Here is a 13,819-nt window from a genome sequence, read left to right on the forward strand (position 1 = left end):
GCATGTTTCTTTTTTTTTTTTTGTCCAGGCTCTATAAACCCCAGAGATGGTTGTGTGGGAAAATTTCAGATCGGCAGTGTCTAAAAATACTCTTGCCAGCCTGTCTGGCACCAGCAGCATCACTAATTTTAAGCACCTTTCTTCCTTATTCTGATGCTCGATTTGAAGCTGCTCTCAAGAGGTCACCTTGAACATGTCTGCATGACTAAAATGCAATGAGTGGCTGCCAAGTAATTGGCTGATTAGATATTTGAACTAACAAGCAGTTGAAAAGCTATACCTAATAAAGTGACCAGTGAGTGTAACTGCTCACTTTCTTGCTGCGAATTAGAAGTTGGGTTCAGTTCACCAGAGAGATTAACTGGCTCTTAATTGCAATCAAGAGTAAAAAGGGTAAACATGACTAACAGGGCAATGGGAGGAAGAAATACAACTGAGGAGGCATCTGAAAGTAACAACCTAGCTAATGATCTTTTATTGTCATTTATCTTACATTACTCATTTGCTCTTTTTCTTTAACAACAGGTTTACAAAAAAATTGAGACCAACTAATACTTTTTCCAAACTGACAAACCAAATAGATGCTGAGGAAATAAATTATTTTCAAGCAGATTTCTAGCAACACCAAAGGGCAACACAGTAGTCTACGCGGGTAAAGGTCACTTCATCACTGGTGCACACTGTTTTGTTTTTTTTGTTTTTTTTATGTTCAGTGAAAGGACCAATCAGCAGGCACACACACACACACAAATTCACACACCAACACACAGAGCAGCCAGTTTCTTGTGCGTTTATGCAAAAACATCCAAAAAACAAAAAAAAAATCAACTTCATTACATGCGTGTTCATTTCCATTGCAACAGGGGCAGGAAGGAGTGTGGGGGATGGGGGGGAGGAAAGAGCCGTCTAACTATCTCCATTTGGGATGCTGAGTCCGTGGCTCCACAGCCTTCCCAACAATACATTCCCTTGCATAGATTCTTGTGTTGTGGAATGAAGTGAGGACATTTCCCGTGTCGACTCCTCAAAGCAGAATGGCAGCAGGCGTCAGATGTTGAAGACCCTCGAAGATCCGCTTTGAAAGACAGCCGAAGGGTTTGGAGGGAGTTTGGTCCTCACCAGATGTTCCTGCAAGACAGATAAAGAGCGAGGGGTGTAACAGCAGTCTTCTAAAGTGGTCAGGGAGATGGGCAGCAGCTGTGATGCTCACGCCACACCCATGAAATGAGAGGACACTGGTCGGACTGAGCTGTCAAATAACATCAGGTCTTGCTGTCAGAGTGCTAGCAGTGTGGGCTGGGTTGCTTTTTTCCCTCTTTAGTGCTGATCTGTTCTGCTGATGACAGCTTCCCCCATTCCTCCCAAAAAAGGAAAATAAAATCTGGCCAGACTTTTAATCTGGGCATCAGTGAATAAAACATGGAGACATTAACCACACTTTGTTCTCTCTAGCAATTAATAGATCTGCCTGTTATAACGGGCCCAGACTTCTTCAGTTTCTACTTGCATATCTAGCTGAAGTGTGGCAGCTTTTTGTCGGCCAATCAGAGCACAAAATCTTTGGAGAGTCCTTCAGACTGTGGTTCCAGCTCCACTGTGAGTCTGACTATACAGCCTTGTGGGTGGCAGGGAAGGCAACACTTTTTGTTTAGCAAGTTGGATTGTTGTGTGACTGTTTTCAACCCCCAACACAATCACTCACACACACACACACACACACACACACACACACACACACTGTCTTCTCTGCTCTGTGCAGCAGCCAGGTCTGCCTCTCTCCTAAATTAGATTGGTGCCAAACGAGACTGCAACCCAATGCAACATTGCACTTTAACAGATAATCCATCAATTGGTGCACACTGCTCCCCTCCCCCCACATCTCCATCACTTATCTATCACACAGTGCATCCCCCCACCCCCGAGTCTCTTTCCCCTCAGTCTTTTTTTTGCCTTTCCCTTGGTTTTAGTACAATCCTCACTTCTCTATATAAGCAGTGCCAAGTTGGCACCGGACACTTCCTCTGTAGTCCTGGGCAGCGTGGGAACGAGGATGACGTCCAAGTGAAAGAATAGGGGGAGACAGCTTGGCAAAAATGAGGGAGGAAAGAGAAAAATAACACATGTAGAACTGTAGAAATTTGGGGCTGACTTATGGGGGCGAAGGAGGGAAATGAATGGGGTAACGCTGACTGATCAGAAAACCATCTACGACTCTGACACACAACAACTTCAGATCGCTTTCCGAGCCTGTTAGAGGAGGAGGTGGAAAAATCAGATTCCAATGCAGGATTTGCCATCCCCCCTGCCAAATGAGTAAATGGAGGTAACCGGAAATTTTAGGTTAGATTTTCCCAGCAGGCCATTTAATCCGCTTCATGCATTTTAAAGCTATTGACTCGACTGTGCATCTCTCTTCCTGCCATAGAAGAACGCAGCACTCTTAATACACTGTAGTCGCAAGTTATGAAGGGTTGCCAATGACCTGCAAGGGAGAGAAATCTCAGGAGGCTGCTCGCTGCCTGTGAGCTAAATGTGAAATAACCTGCCGTGGTTTTCACTCTGCGCACTGGTGGTTTTGTCTTGCTTATCCCTGACACACACAGCAGATTATACAAGCCATCCTCACAAATCTGTTTGCCTTGCGATGCAGTTGCCAGGAATGATTGCTTCCACAAACACACACACATACCCACGCTGCTGCAAACTAACTGGGTGTCAGGTTTAACTGAGGTTCATTCTCTCACCTCGATGCCTCCTCTCCCTGGGATGCGCTAAATTGGGTTTGCAAGTTCAGTGAGTTCAAGATGAACGCAGTGCTCTCGTCTTTTTAAAAAAAGAAAAAAGCATTGCTGTTTTGTTTTTTTACGTCATGAAATCTGAGCCAGCTTTTGTCTTTTGAGACGGATTTGATCTGTTATAGGTGAGGGGAGGGGGCACAAATTGATTTAAACAGTAATGAGAGTTTTATGGCTGCTCCTTTTTCATCTGGAGCAGATTACCATTAAGGTAACCGTTACATCTTTTAATGAGCTGCTAGTCTGCCTGCTGAATGAAGATGGTTGATGGTAATGCTGATCATAAAACACCAGATATGGACAAATACCAGCTGAATACTATGACCCAGTATAATGTGTACTAGAGTGGGATGTGTAATGCTTGGTCAGACACCTCTGCAGGGGGTTAGTGAGTCAATAAATGAGTCGGCAATGAGTGGGCCATCGGTAACCGGGGTGGATTATCTAATGCCGCCAGGCTGGGCTTGTGTCACACTGACAGATTGTGATATGCCAGACAAAGTGCACACAACGCTGAAAGACTGCACAATAAGAACGTACAGGAAATATCTACTGCACTCTTTCTGAAGCTTGGCCCACTGGCAGCAGCACATCTCTTCTTAATGTGCCCTGAACTCTCTCTCCAACTGGGCCAGTGTTATTATTAGAGTCTGTGTCCTGCCATTAACATCCCATCCCTTCAACCTCCATTAGCATCACACAGCAAAACCGAGGTACGCTGCAACTTAACGGACCAGGCTTTGTTCAGAAAATGATGCAAATAACTACAAAGTCGTATCGTTCTGCTCTCGTGCATGAATTGTTTTTTTTTTTAACCGAGTCTCTTACACAGTTGCTAAAGTGAGAGCCACGCGTTCGTTTCACCAGAAGAGCACGTGTGCCAGATCTCCCTGAAAACCAGTCGGCTTAAGATGTTACTGAGGCAGCTGTTGTAACACAGAGGAAGATCTGACCGGGTCCAGCCCACAGCTGCCCAGATCTCCAGTGGCAGATGGCACTGAGTGTTGAGGGCGGAGGAGAAGGATGGCACTAAACTTCTGGAGATTCCCCAAAAACTGTCTCCCTAAGTATCAGCTGACAGCTGACCTGAGAGAGCATGCAGGCAGCAGACTCAGTACTTTTATGTCAGATATGCACCAGTTTTATTATAGTTATTATTATTTTTAGAAAAACTAATGAAGAAGTATGTTACTTTAGAAATTATATAATGGAAGCATAGTGCTGCCTGTAACACATGCAGTAGAGTAGCATTACAGAATAAGTCTTGAACCACACCACTTAACCTTTTGCCACAGACATTTGCAAAAGATTGGCTCGTTCTAAAGAGCGCACTGGATTTGAGCATGGTGGAATAATAGGACACCACCGCTGCAACAAATCAGTACTTCTCTACTAGATATTTCACCATCAGGTGTGAGTGATATTGTTGCAAAGTGGAAGCATTTAGCAACCACAGCAACCCAGAGACAACGTTTCAGATCGTGTGAAGTGCATATAGGGCTCCAACTCGCTGCTGACTCAACAGCTGCAGAGCTCCAAACCTTCTCTTGCATTAACATCGGCACAAAAAACTGCACACTGGGAAATTCATGGCATTGGTTTTCAAGGATAAGCAGCTCCTGTATGTGTAATGTGTCGTAACCCCAGTACTTTTGTTCATATACTATGTATTACCCAAAAAGTTTAATATTCAGTGTAACTCAAACATACTTTCTATACATAGCAATATAGAATATCAGTCAACAAATAAATATCAAATTTTCTCCCTAGAAATCTGCATTGTTCAGGCCTTATATGAGTGTCACCTTATTATTTAGCTATGAGTTATTCTGTATGGTTGTTGCTCAGGCAAAGCTCTATAAATCTGCACTCTGAGAGCATATGATTATACTTGTATGTATATAATGTATATGATATCACTGGAGTTCCATTGGCTATCTAAAGAAGCACTGTGCTGTGTCATAAAGAGAAATAACCTCTTTTAATAACAGCAAAGATTAAAGGATCACACGTTTCATTGCAGCTATGATCAGCACTGATTTCTAGACAGATGTCAGTCAGTTAGCTGACTGAAATGGACTGCAGTTCAGAGAATTACATGTAATTTGTTGTCCTCATCAACCCAGTTTTATTCAGGCCACAGTAGAGAGTGTAGCACCAGCACTGTTACCTAACACGGTACATGGCCTGTTTTAAACAGCTGGGTCACTTTGAGCCTCTCGGGGACAGAATGCTGTATCACTTTTCTGTGATGCCCCAACAGCAACAGGCCGCCGGGGAGATGAGTGAAGATGACTTTCAGGATGAGCGAGCCTGGATTTAAACGTGCAGCTCTAACAATGAACTGTGTGTGGTTTTCTTTCAACTTTAGACATAAAACATGGCTCCTTGAACTCAATGATTATGCGCCTACCTCTCCTTTGATTGTTCCACTGAGCTCGGTCCTCTCAGGCAGGATGGTCTGCTGGAGGCTGGATGGACTCTGCAATCTGTAGGCTTGAAGGGCAGTGGGGGCAGGCTGGGGGACAGCGGCAGGTTGGATGTTGGAGGCAGCGGATGGGATCACGTGTTCTCCTTGATGCAGACCCATGGACCTGCCGACCTCCCCCCTGTAGGCAGCCTGGTAGCTGGTTTCACGTGGGACGTGAGTGGCTTCTGTCCCAGGGCTGGAGTACTGAGCTGGGGGGGGTTTCCTCGCACTTTTGGCCGGTCGCACCCCCGCCCAAGGCCTGTACTCTTGCCTGGAGATAGAGAAGTGTATGAGTAGAGTGACAAAGCTGGAGGGGGACGTCTGGAGCATGAAGTAATAACAAAGACCAACTTAATGGAGAAATTAGACAAAATAATGTGCTAGTAATCTTGGATTGGGCTTAATATATTCCATTCTTTAACAGCTGATGCAGCAAACTGCAGAATAAGAGTCCTGATGAAACATGTGGGCGTTTATCAGTATCTTGGCTGTAATGTATGAATTCAATTCCCAAAGTGTATATACTAACTCTGCCTTGGGGTCTAAATGAACCAGAGGTCATGAAAAGTATCTGAGGGGTTTGTTTTTTCATCTTTGAAATGTATTCACATGAATCAATCTTTTAAAAAAATCCAATTTTAAAGGATTAAAAGCTAGAAAAGGACCTCCACATACATGGGATACAGTGCCAGCACAAATCCTACACCATACTTGCGCTGTACCATATACGAATATGAAACGTGTGAGAGAATTATTTAATGAGCCCTGTCTCCACGCTTGTTGGCTCGACCTTGGAAGTCGCTGAACTAGTAATAAATCGAGTCTAATTAAGCATTAAAGCAGGCATGAGCACATCAGCGGCACACCCGCTGTGAACAGCGCTCGGTGCTGAAACAAGGTGAGAGAGGATCTCAGACCTGTAGGAGCTGGTTTTGCTCTCCTCCATCACCTGCTGCTCCCCCCATCTCTGCCCCTTGCCCCTCTCCTCTCTCCCCCCCCGGCTCTCCCCAGGCTGACCCTGGACGTGGTAAGTATTCACCGGGCTGTCCGACACACAGTCTGCCCTGCTCCCCTCGTTATTAATCCACGGGAAATTCTCCTTCCTGGGGATTGGCCATGGTTTGAAATCCTGCTTGTACTGCGTGACGCTGGGGAAAGGTACTCCCGGGGGGTGGTAGTCTTCCCGGGGCTTGTAGCTGGGCTCCTTCCGTGACCTGAAAGATCCTCGGGTCCCAGTGCCATCCGCGGGCGCATGAGGGGAGCCTTTGGCACGCGTGTCCGGAGTTGGTGTGTAGTTATTGCCGGGTGCGCGCTCCGAAGCGGATACCTGCTTGGTGATGGACCGCACCTCCTGCTCGGCGATGTCCGAGTAGTTTTGGATGGTGAGCGGGACGGAGAGGTCCGATTTGTCGAACTGATTCCAGAAACGAGCCAAGCAGCAGACTCTGCTGATGCACGGCCAAGCCATACTCCCTCTAACTGCCGGAGAGGAGAACAGAAGAAGAAAGGGGAGAAAAAGAAACAAAAAGACCTGAAAAAGAAGAGAAAAGCGATCAGAGGTTACATTCAGACGGAGTGTCGCCCTCCCTCTTCGGTCGTTTCTGTAAAGCTAAGAGTGTATAGCGTCCAGGAGTCCATGTCAACCAGCAGAGGAGTGCCAACAGAGATGAACCGGTCTGTCGGGGACCGTCAGTGAATATTCCTCTCACGTGGTCTGTGATAGTGCCTCCACTATGCAGAGGAATTTGTGGCAAATTATTCTCCGCATCTCCACAAGACGGATCCCGGCGTCTGCGCGGGTCTGACTGGACTGGACATGGTTATCTGTCTCCACTTCCTCACACGACTCCACTTCTCCAGCGAAAAGCTCGAGAAATTGCTGTTTTGCGGCTTCTCCCGCTGCAAATCACTAAAACGATCGTACCTTGTTCACCGTGAGGTTACATAATGATGCAGCTTCGGTGTACGCTGCTCCACAGTAAGGCTACACTGTTTACAATCATTTCTTGATGTTGTTATTTTAAGTCACGCATACACGAGTCCAACGAGCCCAGCTGGGAAATGTGAGGATGCGTGGATGGACTATTGTTTCAGATGTTTCTCAAAATGTCTCACAGTAAGTTCAGTTTAACCATGTGTTGCGTCAACCTGCTTCATAACCACTGAAGGGGAACCAATCAAGTCACTAAATAAGACTTTCAAATGCATTTAAAGTGCACATAAAACAGCATTTACTTTTCTTTGCTGCCTGCAGACATTATAATGTAATGTAAAGGAGACAAACGGGCACAGGAGACAGTAGTAACATCAGTAACTTCACGTTCCTGGTAAAAAACAAAAATATTAATGACGGTTGAGGTTTCGGGGTCCTGTGGAGACCCCTCTGTTCACAGCTACACAAGGACTCCATAACATTAACAATGCCTGCGTGTACATTCTGGACTGGGTCATATAAATGGGACACACAAGTTAAAGTGATAATGACATGACTCTGTTGGCAATTACATATAATTGCAGGAGAACAAGGTGTAGTTCACTGTAAATCAATCAATCAATCAATAAACCTAACAATTTAAACATGTAACAGAATTTTCTGATCACAAAGTTTTCCTGTTCATTAAATCAATAAAATTACAGTTAACACGTCTCCAGTAAAATAACATGAAAAAATTCACAACTATACAGCACTTATTTAATATATAATATTATTAAATACCTTTTATTCTAATTTGTAAATACATATTAAAAATGAATGCAATGAGTAAAAATAAACTGTAAAGTAATAGGTTGTGTAATTTTACATATTTGTTTGTTCATTAACTGACATGTTGCAAATTGAAGTACTGTATCAGTGTATTAATGCTGTATTACAGAAATACTATTTTAACAAGTATAACTCTGCAAAGGCTCATATCCATTAAATATACGATTTTATGTGAAAACATATCCTAACAATCAAAGTTCAGGTGATACCATTTGTAACGGGACACTGTAAATGCAATAACATTTTCTGGGAATCCGTTAAATTTAAATGAGTGATCCTTTTAAGGTAAAGATAATAGTAAAGATATCCGAAATGTTTCTATAAAGTTACACCTAAAAATGTAAAAAGTATTTTTTTTTATCATCACAAAACAATAATAAATTATAAATTATAAACCCAATTACTAGTTTTGCAATAGTATTAGGCCTTTTTTTTGGTTGATATATCATTTTATTACATATGGATTAAATTTCCAAAATGTTTTAGATAGAATTACATAATAAAACCCGACTAATAACAGTACTTTTCTGTAAGTTTAAGTGTTTTACACACTTTTTATTTAACATAAAGCATACAAAAATTCACAGGATCTCTTGTAAATTAAATCTACAAAACTATATTTAAAATAAAAATTTCTGCATTTTAGAATATGGTAAATTTATATTATTTAACAGTCTTGTTCAGTATTTTTAATATAATATATTATATTATATGTTATAATATATAATATAATACATATGGGACCACTATGGCTTTATGGTGAAATAATGTAGGCAGGAGCAGGTGTACATTTAAACAGAGTGGGTTCTGTTTGGTTCCACTCATGCAGGACCCTTCATAACATACTCTTAGTGGGCAGCATACTACATGTGCCTTTTCCACAGTCAGCCTGGATTGCAGGTTAGTACATTAGTATGTGGCACTTAGAAAATGTGAGCCCACACAAATTTGTAATATTTTTGTGGGCTCACAGTTGACTGTTTCTGACCATTTGGCTGGAGCACTATTAACATTTAGCGCTAAAGCAATAATTTATGTAATTTCCTCCTAAACGCAAGTGAAAGTTGCACCATTAGCCTTATTATAGAGCTGCCTGAAGCTGATGGTGTCCACAATACATATAAGACTGGTGTTAATAATCTCATGGATTGTTTCAAATGATCAGTTTGGCTTTTTCACTATGAGAAAAAAATGGCACTACACCCTTAATATGATGAGTGTCTTTTATTAAAAAAAATGAATTGCATTAATATAAAATAATTGTATTTGAAGTTTTATTAGACGTTCAGAGACTGTGAGGGTTTACTCTGTTCATTTGTGAATATTTGTCCATAATGGCAAAAACAGTGAAAATCCTTTTAGATACTTCAGGGGTTGGCAACTCTAGGCATTTGCTCGGTGGCCCAGTGAATTTTTTCTTCTTCTTTGTAACGGTATAAACAATGAAAGGTGGTGGATTGGCCAGATGCTGGTCGGTGTGTAAAAATAACTCAGTTGTTTGGTGGTGGCTATGGCGGTGCTTCCTCAGATTCAGTAAAATTAGCAAGTGGTAGAGGCCAGCAGGTGAATGAGAGAAAGGGGAGGCAGGAGGAGGAGAGACCCGAGGCCAACGCCGGTCCGAGTGTCAGGTGAACTGAACTTCAGGTAAGAAGTTATGACCTGCAGTCTATCTGGGTCTGATATAAACCAAGTTTAGGTGGAGTTTATTCTCGTTGTGCTGACTTTTTACAGTCAGTTACAATAACTGGCTAGCATGACGGAGTTTCTATACAGCTGGGTGGGTGCTTTGATGTTACTGATGTTTAATTCATAACGTTAGTTAGCAGAGTTTCCAACCGTCCCGTAAAAAGACAGAATCGTGTTTTGTGTTGAGGTGAAAAGGGACAGTTTGTCCCGGACTTCAGCTAGAATGGAAAAAGACACAAAGCTGGAGTTATTCTGTTTCTTTGCTGCACAGCTGCCTCTTCTTCTCTCATTCTCTCCCCTCCCTCTCCCGTTTCTTCTTCAATCATGAAACTGATTGTTTGTTTATCGCCCACTTTGCGCCAGAAAGAGGAAACCAGCGGATGTCACGTTAAACAACAGCAGCACATTTAAGCTTGATCAGCTGTTGTTAGAATTTATTTAATATTAATTTCTAGTATCAGCTGATGTTTGCTGGAGCCACAGCTGTAAAGCTGCTGGTCATGATATGGTTTGTATATGTGGTGAGAGGGAAACATGAAGATGAAACCAGGAGATGTCCTTACTGAATCATCAGAGCTGAACAGGTGATGGAAAAACAGGTTTACCTTTTAGGTGACATGAATGAGTTGAAGGGAAGTTATGAACTGTTTCTGAGAGACAAATAACACCAGGATCCTTTTTTATGTAGCTGACAGCTGGTAACTGTGCAGGGGCGGGTCTAGCAAAGTTTTGCCAGGGGGCCAAGTAGGGCATTAACAGGGAAAGGGGGGCACAAAGAAATACTTTCTTATTCTCATTTAAAATGTCTAGCTTTTATTAAATAATTATCTGAAACTTACAACCAAAGTTTTTATCTGACGTAAAATGTATAGAAATCATACATATAACATCGAAGCAGCTGGAATCCACAGCTGTGTGTGTTCATGGAGTTTGCATTTTCACCTGCTGGACATCACTACCTGACCAGTTTAACTGTCTTCAGAACATTGCAGAGGCCTTATTGACAGGATTTGGCTCTACATATCTGTGTGAGCAGATTTTCTCTCACATGAGTCCTCAGGTAGTCTGAATGCTGGACACTTGGAGACCTGTGTCTCTGAGTGGGAGACCAGAGATCAGAGTGTATTAACAAACATGCCATATTGGCCCAGTTTATTTTTCTTATCATTGTTGTGAGGAGACCATAAATAGCATTTGCATTTTCTGTTGTACAGTTCATTTGCTGTTATGGAGTTCTTGTTATGGATAAAAAGTGTCTTTTTTTTGTTTCAAAATAGCTGATAACTATTCGCTGATAGCTGCCAACATCTGTGAACAAATATAATTCTATAAAGTGGTTCTATATAGTGTGTAACTGTTAATATAGAGCGTTATTAAATTTATTGCTAATGCAATCATATGGCACACTGACTTCTGGGAAATTTTAAATGGCACTCCTCATCAGAAAGGTTGCCTACCCCTGTTCTAGTATATACGGGACTACAGTTGTTTAGAGTTTAGTAATTATAAAATACAAATAAGCATTAAATTAACTGAATGGGAAGTGCTGGACTCACAGCATAAGAATTTCCCCTTTTCAGCTGTTCACAGATAAAAATGAGACCTCAGGTTCGCCCACAACAGTTTAAGAACCACTCCAGTGAGTCTGAGACAGCAAAAGAAGCTTTTGATTATGAGGATGCGGGCCATAAATTTGTTCAGGTATAGATGCCACAGACTTTACAGTGTAATTGTAAGCAAATCGCCAAAACAGAGACTGAAATGGAATGAGCAGGGTTATTGGGTTTCTTTCAGCAGGTAGTAAGAAGCAGAAACGTTTAAGATAGCAGTATTATACTACCATCTGCAGGGGAAAGTACAACATTACATCTGCATAATGATGTAGTAGGTGAGAGGAGCAAGGAAGACTAATCAGAATTTTCCCAAAATAACTAAAACCTAATTTCTGTTTTCTCGGTAATTACATTAAAGGCATATGCCTTGATGTGCACCATGATTTGGTAATCAGGGTGGAATAAATACCAACAAAAAGAAGACAAATGTCACATTGTTCAGCATTCTTCCTGTTTGAAATTATTCATTTCCAGGGAAACTGTTTTGATACAAGTGCAATTTAATGATTAAAACTTTCTTGCAGATGCAGTCTTTTCTCTTTGTTTCCTTTTTGGTGGGTGCGGTTAGCTGTTTGACCAACACAGACAGTGTTCACGGGCAGAGCTGATAAACAAAAGAGCTGTGACTGGGCATTATTCTTCAGTACAAATGTATTCAGCTGAGCTAACTGAGAACAGAAAGCATATAATGTAATAAGAAATGTAGCACAAAATATCAATTTGGTTTCCACCCCTGACCTTGCTTTGTGTGTCCTGTGAGAAACTTCTCTATAAATTATTGCAGTTTTGTTAATGTGATCATTCTTTCTTTAAAAGCCACCTCATCATGAAACACTATAATGTTTTTTATAGTTCAACATATGAGGGTTGATAAGTAATCATCATTTAATCATTATCATTCATCATCATTCAAATTGAAGTTTGAAGCGGGAAAGGAACCAAATCACTTTTGGACTCATTTTATGCTGTGCACACACATTTTCTCTTCCTTTAGTAGTTGGTTTAATTATAGAAACCAAGATTATAGAACAAATACCAAGTAGGTCTATGTATTGTTCTTTTTCTTAATTTGAAGAACAGCTTTAACAAACCGATGACTGTATAAAAAGTTTTTCTACATTTATTGTAACAAACGCAGATCGCTTGAATGCACCGTGGCGATTTGACAGATTTTACAAAGAGTACGTGAAAGCAACACGACTCTAGACACCGCACTGTTGAATTGTATCGCTCCGCCTCCTTTAAAGCGTTGACTCGTAAGAAATAGAAAAACTCAGAGACAACATTTTTCTGTTCAAGCGATTTTTATCAAATGAGGGAGGTTTAAGACGGGGCTCACTCTACTTTCTGTAGTACCAAGGTTTATTTTGATAGAAACGTGAGAGTGAAAGTGAGCTCACTCGGTCCGACGACTGTTGTTTCTGTTAACACGTGGATTCATTCCCACCCAGGAAACGGCCTTTTTAATGTTTGTTTGTTTGTTTTTTTACAAAGCTGCTGAAGTTAACGACAAAACGAGGGGGAAAAAGTAAGAAGGTAGGTAAATGACTGTTATATTTTGTGCAATCTTTTGTGTCAACTACATGAGCAAACTCAACTGGCTGCGAGAGGTAGTCCGCCGCATCCACGCATGCGCTCTATCTACAGTCGCTGAATAGGTGGCGAGGGAAGTTTAAGAGTTTGTCACAACATTGAAGTAGCTTCTGTTTGTTGTGTTTATTTGGCGTTGTTTCACTACAGTGTTGCTGTCTGCCAGGTCTATGCACGACCCTGCCAAAAAGTGACTGCAAGTGTTTGTATATGTTATTTTTAATGTCTAATAAACTTGTTTACATTAGTAAATAGGCTGTAGTAAACAGGATTTATGAAGGTGTAATATATAAAATTAAAAAAACAACAACTGTTTTTCAGGTATCGTTTTGACTTTGATTTGTGTTCTGCATTATAATCAGTCCCGTTTTTTCCGAGTTAAAATATTTTTCAAAATATGTAATTTATGAGAATTTTTGACAGATTATAGTTCAACAAATCAGTCACAACAGTTTGAATACAAGTGTCGTGCCAAAAAGCGATTTCCTGTATTTGCCAAATGATTGTGGGAATTTAAACTTTTGTAAATTACTTGTTTGCCTATAATGTGTCAAAAAAAATATGTCAAACTCAAAAAGTAATGAAATAATTAAAGAAAAAACCTCCAGTAGCTTTTTTTTTCTCATAAAGATGAGTCACAGTAAAAACAAATCAATTTATTTTACAGTAACCTGGGCAGTCATAACATTTTGTATTATTTTATATATTTTATTAGCTGATTAATTTCGCAGCCAATCATTTGGTCTGTAAATTGACAGAAAAAAACCCATGGCAATGCTGAAACCACAATGAAATGGAAAAAGCACAGTGAGATGCATCACTGCACTGTAGCAAAAACAGATTTAGCGACACACAAAAGAAGTCTCGTTATAGTCTGACACAGTGTTATGCTACATATTTT

General features: G+C 41.1%; 2 protein-coding genes across 2 annotated transcripts in view; one reads left to right on the top strand and one right to left on the bottom strand.

The window, feature by feature from the left end:
* Positions 1–446: 446 nt before the first annotated feature.
* map6d1 (MAP6 domain containing 1) lies at positions 447–7,301 on the bottom strand. The gene is made up of 3 exons (XM_006786584.3): positions 6,183–7,301; positions 5,209–5,536; positions 447–1,128 (listed from the first exon to the last, which is right to left on the bottom strand). Exons 1-3 carry the CDS (start codon positions 6,731–6,733, stop codon positions 1,048–1,050), a joined length of 960 nt encoding a protein of 319 aa, XP_006786647.1. The 5' UTR covers positions 6,734–7,301; the 3' UTR covers positions 447–1,047.
* Positions 7,302–12,541: 5,240 nt separating this feature from the next.
* Positions 12,542–13,819, top strand: part of ece2a (endothelin converting enzyme 2a) — a 96,003-nt gene continuing 94,725 nt past the window's right edge. The window contains exons 1-2 of the mRNA XM_006786586.3: positions 12,542–12,584; positions 12,823–12,864. The gene's annotated coding sequence lies outside the window, so the exon portion shown is untranslated. The remainder of the gene's footprint in view (positions 12,585–12,822; positions 12,865–13,819) is intronic.

Source organism: Neolamprologus brichardi, chromosome 18, assembly GCF_056152115.1.
Source record: "Neolamprologus brichardi isolate AB-2024 chromosome 18, ASM5615211v1, whole genome shotgun sequence".
In the NCBI taxonomy this organism is placed as follows: Eukaryota; Metazoa; Chordata; class Actinopteri; order Cichliformes; family Cichlidae; genus Neolamprologus; species Neolamprologus brichardi.

Coding starts and splice junctions, on each gene's coding strand:
- map6d1 (XM_006786584.3), bottom strand. CDS start 6,733: ATGGCTTGGCCGTGCATCAGCAGAGTCTGCTGCTTGGCTCGTTTCTGG. Junction 5,537..6,182: donor AGCAAAACCAGCTCCTACAG/GTCTGAGATCCT, acceptor CTCTATCTCCAG/GCAAGAGTACAGGCCTTGGG. Junction 1,129..5,208: donor GTGGAACAATCAAAGGAGAG/GTAGGCGCATAA, acceptor TCTGTCTTGCAG/GAACATCTGGTGAGGACCAA.